The 13,183-nt window shown below is 41.3% G+C and overlaps 2 protein-coding genes and 1 long non-coding RNA gene across 3 annotated transcripts; 1 reads left to right on the forward strand and 2 right to left on the reverse strand.

The window, feature by feature from the left end:
- Positions 1-2,567: 2,567 nt before the first annotated feature.
- On the reverse strand, positions 2,568-3,657 carry LOC114441176 (uncharacterized). Its single transcript, XR_003671248.1, has 3 exons — positions 3,586-3,657; positions 3,449-3,503; positions 2,568-3,371 (listed from the first exon to the last, which is right to left on the reverse strand). It is a non-coding gene; the product is annotated as an uncharacterized LOC114441176 (long non-coding RNA).
- Positions 3,658-5,188: 1,531 nt separating this feature from the next.
- ccdc86 (coiled-coil domain containing 86) lies at positions 5,189-6,778 on the reverse strand. Its single transcript, XM_028408936.1, has 4 exons — positions 6,185-6,778; positions 5,806-5,935; positions 5,657-5,731; positions 5,189-5,373 (listed from the first exon to the last, which is right to left on the reverse strand). Exons 1-4 carry the CDS (start codon positions 6,682-6,684, stop codon positions 5,227-5,229), a joined length of 852 nt encoding a protein of 283 aa, XP_028264737.1. The 5' UTR covers positions 6,685-6,778; the 3' UTR covers positions 5,189-5,226.
- A 597-nt stretch (positions 6,779-7,375) lies between these two features.
- glb1 (galactosidase, beta 1) lies at positions 7,376-12,464 on the forward strand. The gene is made up of 16 exons (XM_028402730.1): positions 7,376-7,548; positions 8,277-8,446; positions 8,679-8,829; positions 9,000-9,060; positions 9,134-9,228; positions 9,301-9,481; positions 9,948-10,006; positions 10,078-10,199; positions 10,288-10,328; positions 10,437-10,549; positions 10,690-10,764; positions 10,894-10,983; positions 11,065-11,178; positions 11,378-11,509; positions 11,609-11,851; positions 11,952-12,464. Exons 1-16 carry the CDS (start codon positions 7,501-7,503, stop codon positions 12,195-12,197), a joined length of 1,941 nt encoding a protein of 646 aa, XP_028258531.1. The 5' UTR covers positions 7,376-7,500; the 3' UTR covers positions 12,198-12,464.
- The last annotated feature ends 719 nt before the right edge of the window (positions 12,465-13,183 follow it).

The raw sequence follows: 13,183 nt of genomic DNA on the forward strand, positions 1-13,183 counted from the left end.
TCTATTTTTGTATATTGCTATTTTGGAGAAAATAATATGCATTTTTTTTTCTTTTTCTTGTTTTTGCTAATTTCATGTTCATTCATTTAAAGAAAATGTTGCATGTGACTGACTTGAACTGTAAATAAAGGTTTCCAAGTTTTGGAAAGATATTATTGTTTTGTCTTACATTTTACATTAAAAATGCTGCTCCATGAAACCTGGCTTTAAATTTCACCTTCAGAAAGGAAACTGTATTCTACACATTAACCAGCATATGTTTTATTGTTAATGGGTTAAATGTGTGTTTAATTGATTTGGAACAATTAGGAGACATCTAACTGCCACTTGTCTGTTTACAAATAATCCAAAGAAACTTTCATAGATTCCTCTACTTGAGCCAGGCATCCTATAATACGATGTGACAGCACCACCTTGTGGTACAATGGTGTTAGCTCAAATGATTGTTATTACTGTGGCTGTGCTCCATGTCCATAAAGTAAGAATATTTGATGTGGCAGGGGAAAAAAGGAAAAAATAAACGGATTAGTATGTCAATAAATTCGTTTCGTTCGAGGGGGGGCTTCATGATTATTTAGAAAAAATACTTGAAAGTTTAAAGATAATTATCTTGTTAATTCAGGGAAGAAAAACAGTTAAATATCTTAACTGTTTCAAACCTTCAATGATTTTTCATTTTTTTTTTTTTTTTTGTATTTTTTGGTCCAAACTTTGTGTAAAATATTTATTGCAGCATTAGCCCTTAAATAGCCCCGTTACCCGTTTTTGGATTTGGTTTTGGAAGATGAATGGAGCTGACCCCCTTTTTGAAACCTGAGTAGATCAACATAGAAAATGAATAGATAATATGTGATATAATCACAGAAAATAATCACTGTAATTTATACATGTGCAAGATTTTAATTTTAGCCTCTTGCTTCTTGAAACATTGAACCAGATCATTTGAATGATTTTTGGGCTCTTTGTAGCATATTTCTAATAGGCAGCATTATACTGCAGAGGTTGCCAGGCAACACAGGATATAACCATATTTGGAAGTCTGAAGCGTTCTGTACTATGATAACACTATTATGATGGCACGTTTGGTTCTGTGCCAGAAGATGTATATGTATGCATATGTATATACATGCACATTGAATGTATGCACATATACATTATATATATATATACACTCAATGTATATGTACATACATTCAGTGTGCATTCATATACACATGCATGTATATACATATGCATATGTGTATTCAATGTATACGTAAACATTGAATACACATATGCATTTAATGTATGTGTGACACAAACAGACTCAATAAACTGATCAGAAGGGGTGGTGATGTTGTGGGGGTGGAGCTGGACTCAGACAGAAGGATGCTGTCTAAGCTGCAGGGGATCCTGGAGAACAGCTTCCATCCTCTCCACCACCACGTGCTGCTGAGGTGCAGGAGTACTTTCAGTGCCAGACTGATCCCTCCTAAAACCACTACTGAGTGCCACAGGAGGTCATTCCTTCCTGTGGCCATCTCCTCCCTCTGAGCTCAGACAATCAGATCTAACACATTGTCTTGGTAATTATAAACAAATCATCTACTAAAAATCAAATCATCTACTAAAGCACCTGCACAGGTTTCTCCAGGTGTCAAATTGCTTCAGGTCAGGTAAATATGGGGAAGACTGCAGACTTGGCTGTTCACAAAGTGCCGTGTCCAAGCATATCAATGGAAAAGCCTAGTGGAAGTGCAGAATGTGGCAGGAGAAAATGCACCAGCACAAGAGATGACCGTGGGCTTCAGCAGATCATCAAACAGGATTCTGGCAAAGATCCAGAAAGAGTGGAATGAGGCAGGAGTCACAGCTTCAAAAACCCTCAACTGGGCCAAGGAGAAGAAGGACTGGACTGTTGGCCAGTGGTCCAAGGTCCTCTTTACCTATGAAAGTAAAGTGTGCCTTTCATTCAGGAAACAAGGTCCGAGGGTTTGGAGGAAGACGGGTGAGGAACAGAACCCAAGCTGCTTGAGGTCAAGTGTGAAATATCCACAGTCAGTGATGATTTAGGGTGCAATGTCTGGTGCAGGTGTTAGTAAACTCTGCTTTCTTAAATCCACGCTTTTGGAAAGGGTCTGTATACATGTATACATTCAATACACTGAATGCACATATACATTCAATATATACATTGAAAATGTATATGCATATATGTATATGCAATAATATGCATATATGTATATGCAATAATATGCATATACATTGAATGTATATATTCACTGATGTATGTATACACATATACATTGAATACACTTATACATTCAATGTAACCTGTAACTGACCAAAGCTTGTCGAGTTAAGTTCCTATTACATCACATATAAGACTAGAAGAATAGCAAAATAAAATATAAAATTATAATAATAAAGAAAAAGGAGTGTGACCCTTCAGGTTTATTCGCTGCAAACATCCTTTTCCCCGTTCAGACCTCATACTAAAGTCAGAATGTGTTTATCAATAGTGCCACATGTCACTAGTAACATAAGACTTAACAAAGAATTGTCTTTATCTATTTTTAATGGGTGTGGTCAACAAGTCATTTTGTTGTGTGGTGGCGCACCCAGAACACATTTAGGGTCATCAATCAGAACCTGTTCTCACTGCTCGATCACACAATAATACATTATTTATTATTAGAAACCACGAGGATACAGAGGACAACAACACATTTCCTCTCATATAGTGACCTGGTAGTTACAACGTAATGTGCCCTAAAACAATGATTTCTTACTTCATTTTAAATTACTTAAGATGCCGATTAGCTTAGTTTAGTTAGGTTTAGCAGGATCAAAAAGGAAGAATATCTGAAAATTGATTTTAGCAATGTATTAATTACAATCAGATGATCAATTGGTTTTAAAGTTTGAGTGCTGTGTATCATCTAGATTTGAAATCTATCAACACAAGTTCTTCATAACATGATTTTTTTTCTGTTTCATCTTCATAATGAAAACAATAAGTTACACTGTGAGGAAGAACTTATAAAATGTGACACTGACATAACACAAGGCCAGGGTGCTGATGTACACAGTCCCAGGGTGAGCAGCAGCAGCGGCGGTGTTTGTGGAGTTTGTAACCGTTGCTGTCGTGGAGGCCACAGTTGTTGCAGAGCCAGTCGTAGTCGTGGTGGCAGCAGTTGTGGCAGCTGTGGTGGCAGCCGTGGTGGAGGCTGTTGAGGCTGTTGTGGCGGCCGTTGTTGAGGCTGTTGAGGCTGTTGTGGCGGCCGATGTTGAGGCTGTTGTGGCGGCTGTTGTTGAGGTTGTTGTGGTAGTTGCAGCTGTTGTTGTTGTGGTAGGTGGCACTGTTGTGGTAACCGCGGCACTTGCTGATCCTGTTAATCAACAAATAAAAAAATCAGTATCTCAGAGTTGGCAAGCTTGCAACAAAAAGAAAACAGAGTTTACTCACCAATGAAAAGAAGTTGTAGGAGAAGTAGAAGAAGCATTTTGAATGGTCGTCCCATCTGAGAATAAAAAGAAAAAGTTTGACCAAACTTTTTCATACTTAAAGTGAAACTGAATAACACAATTTGATTCTGTACTTACACAAAGTCTGGCTGTTAAGTGTATGGCTGTCTACAGCTGTGGTTGCTAGTCTGAGCGCTGCGTCTTGATCTTCAGATGTGCTGCTTAAACTTGGAGTCTCTGCCTTTATACTGTGAACAAATGACATGACAAATGGTGCAAAAAAGCCACCGTCTTTATACACATTTGATGGATGGTCATTCCTTCCAGATCGGTCACTTCAGTATAAAAATTGACTTTGTTTGTCCATGCTTATGAGATTATTCTGCTACAAGTGACGGGCTTAAGCACCAAACAGGTCGGTGCTGACCTGAAGAAGCGGTCTTGCTGCTTGGCACAAAGGCAGCAGTGTGTGAAGGTGAATTATTTGTGATAAAGGCTGCTTGGGTGGTGCTTTAACAATGACTGCATCCTGTAACATGCATGGAATGAGCATACAGATGAAGAAAAGCCTTTGTGCTCACCTTACCCTGAACATACATTGTTGGGCCGAAACCACGTCTTGTGATGCATTCATGTACACCCGTACCCGTTCCATATTATTAGAAGTTATGCGTCATAAAATACCAGAGAGAAACCTCTCAATCTATACTTCATTTGTGTTTCATTGTGATGACTCTGTCCAGTAATGTGATTACAATCATTCATTTGTCTGATACTGAACAGATGCAACTTGATGCATGTAGCATTTCCACTGTCACTATAAACCTGAAGTGCATGTTTGGCTATTAGGGATTCTAAATTGTTCATGAGTGGGTGTCTCTCTGTTAACCCTGTGACAGACTGTTGACCTGTCCCAGGTGCACCCTGCCTCTCTCTCTATATATATATACAGGCTTAGATTCAAAACAAAAAAACAATCAAATCAAAACAATACTGTAATAATGTGTGCAAGGTGACTGGACGACTTGTGTTTTGAAAGGCTGGATCAGCTGACGCTGATGCTTTATGTCTTTAAAGTGTAAATTTACATTTTAAAAATAACAAAAGTTATTTGGTAAATTAGTAAACAAAGGGCTCTGATGATGCACCCCCTATTATTACACCCGATAAGCGCTGTTGCACCAAAACACATTTTAGTAATAATGTATGTTTTTGTTGACAGTTACGCTTAAAGGTAGGAGATTTCATTCTGATGCACTTTTTGTTAAATCAGTGTAACTTCTCTTTACAATCCGATTAGTTCAGCAGTTTCACATTAAAACGAAGAATATTAATCATCTGTGGAAGCTATGAAACACTAAAAACATCAGCCAATCCTCCGGGTGGACCCTGCGCTCTGTGTGCACCAGAGAGGTACGTGCATGATGGCTGAAGTCAGAGACCGCAGCTCGTCTTCAGGTGATGTGCGTCCATGTGATTGGGAGGCGTGGCTTCGGGGTGAGCTCCGTGACAAAGAGGCGTGTGTTTACTTTCCAAATCTGGCTGACTCTCACTGAGTTTTCAAAATCTGCTACCCTACCTTTAAAGTCAAAAACATATTTTGTGTTTACTCTAAACTACAGAGGATTCTGGAAATGAGACAAACCCACTTTCCTCTTAAATGTTAAATGCAGGTGATCCCCTCCCTGTCCTGGCTAGTTTTTCTTGCTTCAGGCGGTCAAAAGACACCATGTAAAAAAAATAATAATAAACATAATGCTCTTTATTTTCAGACAGTCTTTAAGTGAAATCTTGCTCAACAGCTTTTTTTGCTTTGGCCTTTACATTCTGTTTCTGTGACTTCTGCAGCAGAGCCAGCGTGTCTCTCTTCTCAATCTTCCTCAGCTGTTTCTTCTTCATCCTCTTGATCTTTGCTGTGTTCCGGATCTGCGATACAAACGAGACACAGAGTCAAACCACTCTCATAAAGCCCTCACACTGTAGCTGTAAGTCTCATAGTGGTCTAACATCTCTATCACTTTAATGCTCTCTCAAACCCTTTCAGGTGAACGCGAGATTCACTAAGACTTTATGAACTCCTTTGTCTTGAATGTAGCATACCTGTATATGTAAACGCCCCACACTACGGCTTATTGGTCATTGCTTGCCTTTTTAGTTGCATGCATCCATGTGTTTAACTGAACTTGTGACAACAGTTTACAGTACGTACCACTTGAACTATCTCTGCTTTGCGCTCGTTCTCTGCCCGCCGCTTCAGGTGTTCTTCTCTTCTCTTCCTCTGGTCCTGTGAAGACAGATATGATAAATGAGACACAGTACAACAATTACACAGGCCTCCGCCACACAGTCTCTGCCTACCTCTTTCTGCCTGGTTTTCTCATCTTTCAGTTGCTGAGAATATTGTTTCACGAGCTCCTTCTCCCGCTTGGCTGCCATCTTCTTTTCCCAGGAGGTGCATAACTGTTTGTCTCTGACCAACGCAGAAAACCTGCATAAAAAAGACAAACAGATAATCGGTTAACAGATGCACCAAGTGACTGTCAAACAGTGTTTTCTTGATGTCTTGTATTTCCTATATTCTGACTACATGTATCTGATTTGATTTGTTGTAGAGACATGCTGCTGTAACATTCAGTTCATCTCTGTTAGTCATGTGTCTTTGTAAAAGACTCAGATTACAGTCTGTCCAAGTGATCAGTGGAAGAGTTTGTGTGTACTGCCCCCTGGCGGTCTTCACCTCTGCTTGCTGCGGTCCTTCCACACTCTCCCTGACTTTGGTTTTCCCAAAGGGATCACCGGGGTTTGCGTCCTAGTCGGAGCCACTTGAGGCTTCATCATCGGGATGGTTTTTGAACTCGCAGGTGCCGTTTCTGCCGGAGCAGGCCTGGACAGGTGTCCGTTTACGCCGTCTGTATCTGCTGCTGCAGCCTCAGCCTGTGGCTCTGACCCGGTGCATGGTTCCGGTTCGTCACATATAACAGGCGTCTCTTCGTTTACATCCTCAGTGGGGTTCTGCTCTGGCTCCTCTGTGCTTTGTTCTTCTACTGCCGGCACCTCCTGGAGGACAGATCTCCTGGTTCTCCGGGTCGGGGTCCTACTTACTGCGGCTTCTAGCAGCGAGCAAGGAGTGCGCACAGTGCGGCCGCTGCGGGTCCGCCTGGTCTCCGGTGGTGTCTCGGCTGGTCCCGCTTCAGACGAGGCATTTTCCTCTGATATCGCCCGAATTCTTTTCGACATATTTTAATTAAAGTGACAAAAGTTCATAACACTGATAAACGTCTATACCCACGTGTGATCACGGCCAGCCTTGCTTACGTCGTGTTACTTCCGGTGCTGTTGTACGTTAAAGTTGACGTCAGACCTCTCAACAGTGAATTACAGCCACCTACAGGTGTGGAGGGGAACTGCAAACAGAACATTTAATAAGTCTAAACAGCTCTATTAAATTTAATCAATCGTTAATGTAAAATGTAACAGATATATTATATATTTAAGATATTTGTAAAATCTTACATAAATCATATCGATTTATAGCCATATTAATGAACTAGTTGTAAAAGATAGACATTTCTTTTTAAATTTGTTTTGAAACCTTTAAATGTTATTATGAGGTGAGGCGCAATTTGTAAATACACTCACTGATATACATATTACAATTCTTACCTAAATTTATTGCCTAAATTTATTGCAAAGACACATTTTACATTATGTGGTGGAATAATAATTGATAACAATTCCTAGTGTGACTTATTTTCTCAGGCATGTTTTATTGAAGCTTTTTTTTGCCCAATATATTCTTTTATTGTCCTTCATACTGTGATTTTTTTATTTAAAATGTTCTATTTTTACCTTTCATGGTGTGTGCAGTGACGCCCTCTACTGGTTCAAAAAGCTTCAATACGCCACTAACAAATCACATGATTTCACTTCCGCAACACGTGATTATTTCCTCATTCAAAATATCAGTCTACAGAGAAGTCAGCGGTACAGCTGACCGCGTTTGGCTAAAAACTGCATGTTGGAGCGAATCAAATTAATTCTACAGGACTCAACATGTTTGTGCTGAGAGTGTGCAGCCTGCTGCTGCTGGTCGGACTGTCAGTAAGTACATCTTTATAACCTTAAGTTTGTTCCTCTGCGGAGGATGCGCCTTTACCTGCAGTTGTGTAGCGTCATTGTTGTTGTGTATGCGATCTGGGCCTGACAGGATCATAGGAAGCTCAGACTGTACAAGGTTTGAGAAAGGTTGCTGTTATCCACTTGCAGCCTTTGGGCAGGTGGACACAAATGGAGACTAACAAGGAGTGAAGTGTACACAAACTAAAATGATTTGAATGAGATCATCCTGACATGCTTAGTTTCCATGCTGATATGACCAGATTCACTCTAACAGTGTGTCATTGTTTTACAGAACATGTTAACAGATTGACATAGCAGCCAGTCTCATCATTAGAGTTATTATTCTGTCAGCCTTCAGCAGAATGTCACCGTGTCTGACTTCATGCTCAAGTCGCCTGAGGTGTCAGCCCTGTCCCATAAAACACCTTTTAACAGCACCATGTACTGTGAGTTTGGAGGTCAGGTACAGAGGTCAGCATTGGTTTCTGCTCATGCAGTCATCATCATCCTCCCATCAAGTTCTTGTCACCTCAAGTCTCTGATGGAGGGTGCAAAGGGACTACCAACAAAAACAGGATCTGTATGTCCCTGCTGGACCAAGTGTGCAGATGTAGGAAGGGTAGAAGAATAAATGTTCCTGGGTTTTACCCTCGTTTAAAGGATCACTCTAAATTCAGGAGTGAGTCAGGTTATGTTGTGTTCACTTGCAGCTCGAGGCCCCTCGTTCTTTCAGCGTGGACTATAAGGACGATTGCTTCCGTAAGGACGGGGAAAAGTTCCGTTACATATCAGGAAGCATCCACTACAGCAGGATCCCCAGAGTCTACTGGAAAGACCGGCTGCTGAAGATGTACATGGCAGGACTGAACGCCATCCAGACGTAGGTTTACCTCCGGTCTCCACCCGTTTTGATTAAAAAAAAAGGTTAGGAAATTATTATCTGAGATTTTTGTTTCCCGGAGCTGAATGTGCTGCACCGACTGATTCTTCAGTGGTCAGAACATTTTTTTAATTCCTTTATCAGAAAACCGTGTTTACAGAAATGTGAAATATAATAATGTGCAGGATGTTTTTGTGCCAGCAGATTTTTGGATGACGCTGTTTGTTTGCAGGTACATTCCCTGGAACTACCATGAAGAGGCTCCAGGCCGGTTCAGTTTTAGTGGAGACAGAGATGTGGAGTATTTCCTCAAGCTGGCTCAGGACATTGGTCTGCTGGTCATCCTTCGGCCAGGACCCTACATATGTGCAGAGTGGGACATGGTGAGAGAAGCAGTGTTCACTAATAGACAATGCACTCAGTGCATATGTATGTATTTGTGCATAAATAGGTTTTTAGCCACAACTATAGATTTGTGTTCAGATCAGCTTCAGTTCAGATTAAATCTGTGTTTCAGTTTATATTCTTACTGTATGTATCTTCTGGTAACCAGGGTGGTCTGCCTGCTTGGCTTCTTGACAAAAAAGACATGGTGCTGCGGTCTTCAGATCCAGGTGAGAAGAACAGACAAAGAGGGGGAGTGATGGAAACAATATGGACTGTGACACTGTGGTTTGTGTATTTTAGATTACGTTGCGGCTGTGGATAAGTGGATGGGGAAGTTGCTGCCTATGATAAAGCCGTACCTGTATCAGAACGGGGGTCCTGTCATCACGGTGCAGGTGAGCGTGCAGTTTGGTTTTAGTACATCACATGTATAAAGAAAAGTAACGTCTGCCTTGTGATATTGTCAGGTGGAGAATGAATATGGCAGTTACTTCGCCTGCGATTACAACTACATGCGTCACCTCGCTAAGCTGTTCCGGTCTTATTTGGGTGACGAGGTGGTGCTGTTCACCACAGATGGGGCCGGGCTGGGCTACCTCAAGTGTGGAGCAATACAAGGCCTCTATGCTACTGTTGACTTTGGGCCTGGTAGGTGCCACTGCTGGCTGATCTGCCTTTGTGATATGAAGTTCTGCACCTCTATGGAAACAGCACAATAAATCCTGTGTGGCTTGGCACAGTTAAAGAGCTTTACAGAGGTCTTCCAGCCATAAATGTTTACATTTTTACAACCTCTTGTGACCGCTTGTCACTTCTTAATTGCAATCTGTCCACGTTTTATCTGTGCAAATGATTTATTTTTAAGCCATTTTTTGAATTGAGACATGTAAAATTTCCAACAGAATCATGCATCACACATGATGCATTCAAGGTCCTTCACAAAGCTGAAACTCTTACAGTTCCTGCTGTGTCTACAGTCAGGCTTTGGGGTTTACAGGGTTAAATTACTTCTGTTTTCTTCTTCTTCACTGACTCACTGCCGCATTCAAGATGAGTCAGAATTCACGAGGAAGTCTCACAAATAAATGTGTCCTTCTTCATGTTGTGATTCCAGGTTCAAATGTAACTGCTGCATTTGATGCACAGCGGCACGCTGAACCTCATGGACCGTTGGTAGGTGTCAGCCTCTGCACATCACATCTTATCTCAGACAGGTGCTTATGATGTGTCTTCTTCTATCACAGGTGAACTCTGAGTTTTACACTGGCTGGCTCGACCACTGGGGATCACCCCACTCTGTGGTGTCTGCTGCTAAAGTGGCCAAGTCGCTCAGTGAGATTCTGGCCGTGGGAGCAAATGTCAACCTGTGAGACAAAATTAGACTGAATGTCCAAAATGGAAGATGTGTAATATATTCATGCTGTATTTCAGTTTCACGTTCACTCCTCCCACAGATACATGTTCATAGGAGGAACAAACTTTGCGTACTGGAACGGTGGGTACAGTTTGATAGACTGGTTTGATAGGATGATTATGTCTGCTGGCTCACTCTAGCTTTTCTAGAAGAGAATTACTCACCACCTGACTCTCTCCTTACTGCCAGGTGCCAACTCACCGTACGAAGCTCAGCCCACGAGTTACGATTATGACGCGCCGCTCACAGAGGCAGGAGACCTGACAGAGAAATACTTTGCTATCCGAGATGTGATCAAAATGGTACAAACACACTCTTCTGTTGGTGGGTGGCTGTGTGATGGTGGATAAATGTCAAAATTATAAAACATATAGTCTCATTATGGACTCATATAGACTCATTAAATATAGAAGAATGACTGGCATGTATCTTTTCATAACAGTACAAAGAGATACCAGAGGGACCAATACCACCAACAACCCCAAAGTATGCATATGGTCCAGTTACAATGAAGAAGGTAGATGACGCCGCTCTCTTTCTGTTATAATTCATAAAATAATCTTTTACTTCTAAACTTTTATTACAGAGTTTCTTTAAAATATGACAGTGAACAAGTGTTAACTGTGTGCTCTCCTGCCACCTGCAGCTGCAGACTGTTTCAGATGCTCTGGAAACTCTATCGTTCTCTGGCCCTGTCAAAAGCATGTATCCTCAGACGTTTGTGGACTTGAAGCAGGTACCTTTCAGTGCTTTTCCTTCAATGTACATATGTTATTGCATTTTATTCATATGTCTGATGAGTGACTCTGTCCTCTAGGCCTTTGGGTTTGTGCTCTATAGGACTACTTTGCCCGTTAACTGCAGTAAACCAACTCCACTGTCCTCTCCACTGAACGGAGTCCATGACAGAGCGTATGTGTCAGTGGACGGGGTGAGTATCACAAAAAAGGGAAATATTGGAGTCTGCTTTAATGAGCCTTCAACATTTGATATGGACTTTTTATTTAAAAAAAGAAAACTATGAAAAAAAAAAGTTTAAAAAGTTTCCATTCTGTTTAAATTTACTATTTACAATACACCCCAGTGTTTTACTGAAATGAAGCTAATATAACTGATTATTGCTTTCCCAGGTAGCAGTGGGGATTCTTGAAAGGAACAAAGTCTTGAGTGTGAATGTGACTGGGATAGCTGGCAGTCAGTTGGACCTACTGGTGGAGAATATGGGCCGAATCAACTACGGAAAAGACATCAATGACTTTAAGGTTTATTTTTTAAACAGGATTAAGAATCAGAAGTCTATGTTGGTGTTTAGTCCATTTCTAGCACCCTCTCTGCTCCCCCTTTCTTTTTTCTGATCACAGGGTTTAGTGTCCAACATGACTCTGGGGAGCGACACTCTGAGCGGCTGGACCATGTACAGTCTCAGTATTGATGAAGCAGTGAGCCACGGCCTCCTCAGGGACAGAGAGGCAGATCCACAGACAGATCCACCTCCTCCTGCTGTTCCCTCCCTCCCAGCCTTCTACAGAGGAAGTTTTGTCATTCCTGATGGCATCCCAGACCTCCCTCAGGACACCTACATCAAGCTGCCCAAATGGAGGAAGGCATGTGATGCTCAGTGAAGAACCCTGCTTTCACCCACATCTGATCCCTTTTATGAATAACACATAACATACCACCATGTTCTTATCTATTTGTTTGCAGGGACAGATCTGGATCAATGGCTTCAATTTAGGCCGTTACTGGCCATCTCGAGGACCTCAGGTGACACTTTTCGTCCCTGCCAACATCCTCAGCACGGCTGCACCAAACAACGTGACGGTGCTGGAGCTGGAAGGATCTCCGTGCAGCTCAGAGCCGTGCAATGTGGAGTTTACTGACACCCCCATCCTAAACGCAACGGTCCACCAACAGTACCTGAGACGGTATGTTAAAGAGGACTTGCTGTGAGGATGAGCGAACTCTCTGCTGCACTAAAACAATCAGTTTGCACTACACTCATTGATATATGAGTGGTTCTATTGTGATGGATGTTTGATTTTTTTTTTTAAGCTGTATTGTGTATGAAAACGGGTTATAATTGGGCATGGTATCAATAGTCCAGCTAACACACTTACTGTGAGTGTCTCTACCTCACTGATTCAAATTAAAGCACTGTGAGTACTTAACAGTGTATTTTATTTTTACACGAGGCCCATATGTGTAATTGTGTTGATCTGTAATTTTTGTTTTTAAATGATTCAACTCTGAATCTCATTTTAAATTTAAATATTACACAAAAACACACATAAATGAGTTGTTGTCTACTTGATTAAATTTGATATAAACATTTGCAAGTGAACACATTTTGACTCCCAAATGTGTATTTTATGTGATTTTATGTCATTTTTACACAGTTTTATAAGCTTACCATTTGTTGTTACATCCTGGAGTGAGGAGGGGTCGAAGGTCAGGCTTGGTCAGGTCATCATCACAGTGTAAAAAAGGTAAGGATTGTAAAGCAGGAGGGCTCAGGTTTCAGCTCTACTTCATGACTGTGCCGTGTGAACTAAGCATCTGGGTTTTCCAAACAAGCCTGTGCTTCTTATTGTCTATAGAAGTATACATGTACAGTACAAATATGTAAGATTGAATATGAAATGGGATTTGTCCACATCCGGTCAACTCAGTGTTGTAATCTGATGTGTGCACGTCTCATGCAGTTTTTCTTGCAGCTGCAGTTTTTTTTGATCCACTGTAAAGTGTTGCAGTCCTCACCACTAGAGGGAACTAGTGTTACACTGCATGGGCTAAATTCACCTTCCCGCAATTGGGAATACTGAGTCACAGCTTTTCTCAGCTCCAGAGTCTGGTATAGTTACTTATATCCACCCTCCTCCTCCACGTTCAAGCTCACTTTGTGATCACCTTGTGATGTGCAGGTCACACATACTACA

Source organism: Parambassis ranga, chromosome 1, assembly GCF_900634625.1.
Source record: "Parambassis ranga chromosome 1, fParRan2.1, whole genome shotgun sequence".
NCBI classification, from domain to species: Eukaryota; Metazoa; Chordata; class Actinopteri; family Ambassidae; genus Parambassis; species Parambassis ranga.

Coding starts and splice junctions, on each gene's coding strand:
- ccdc86 (XM_028408936.1), bottom strand. CDS start 6,684: ATGTCGAAAAGAATTCGGGCGATATCAGAGGAAAATGCCTCGTCTGAA. Junction 5,936..6,184: donor AAGGACCGCAGCAAGCAGAG/GTGAAGACCGCC, acceptor TTTTTTATGCAG/GTTTTCTGCGTTGGTCAGAG. Junction 5,374..5,656: donor AAGCAGAGATAGTTCAAGTG/GTACGTACTGTA, acceptor TTTGTATCGCAG/ATCCGGAACACAGCAAAGAT.
- glb1 (XM_028402730.1), top strand. CDS start 7,501: ATGTTTGTGCTGAGAGTGTGCAGCCTGCTGCTGCTGGTCGGACTGTCA. Junction 10,200..10,287: donor GTGGGAGCAAATGTCAACCT/GTGAGACAAAAT, acceptor CTCCTCCCACAG/ATACATGTTCATAGGAGGAA. Junction 11,852..11,951: donor AGCTGCCCAAATGGAGGAAG/GCATGTGATGCT, acceptor ATTTGTTTGCAG/GGACAGATCTGGATCAATGG.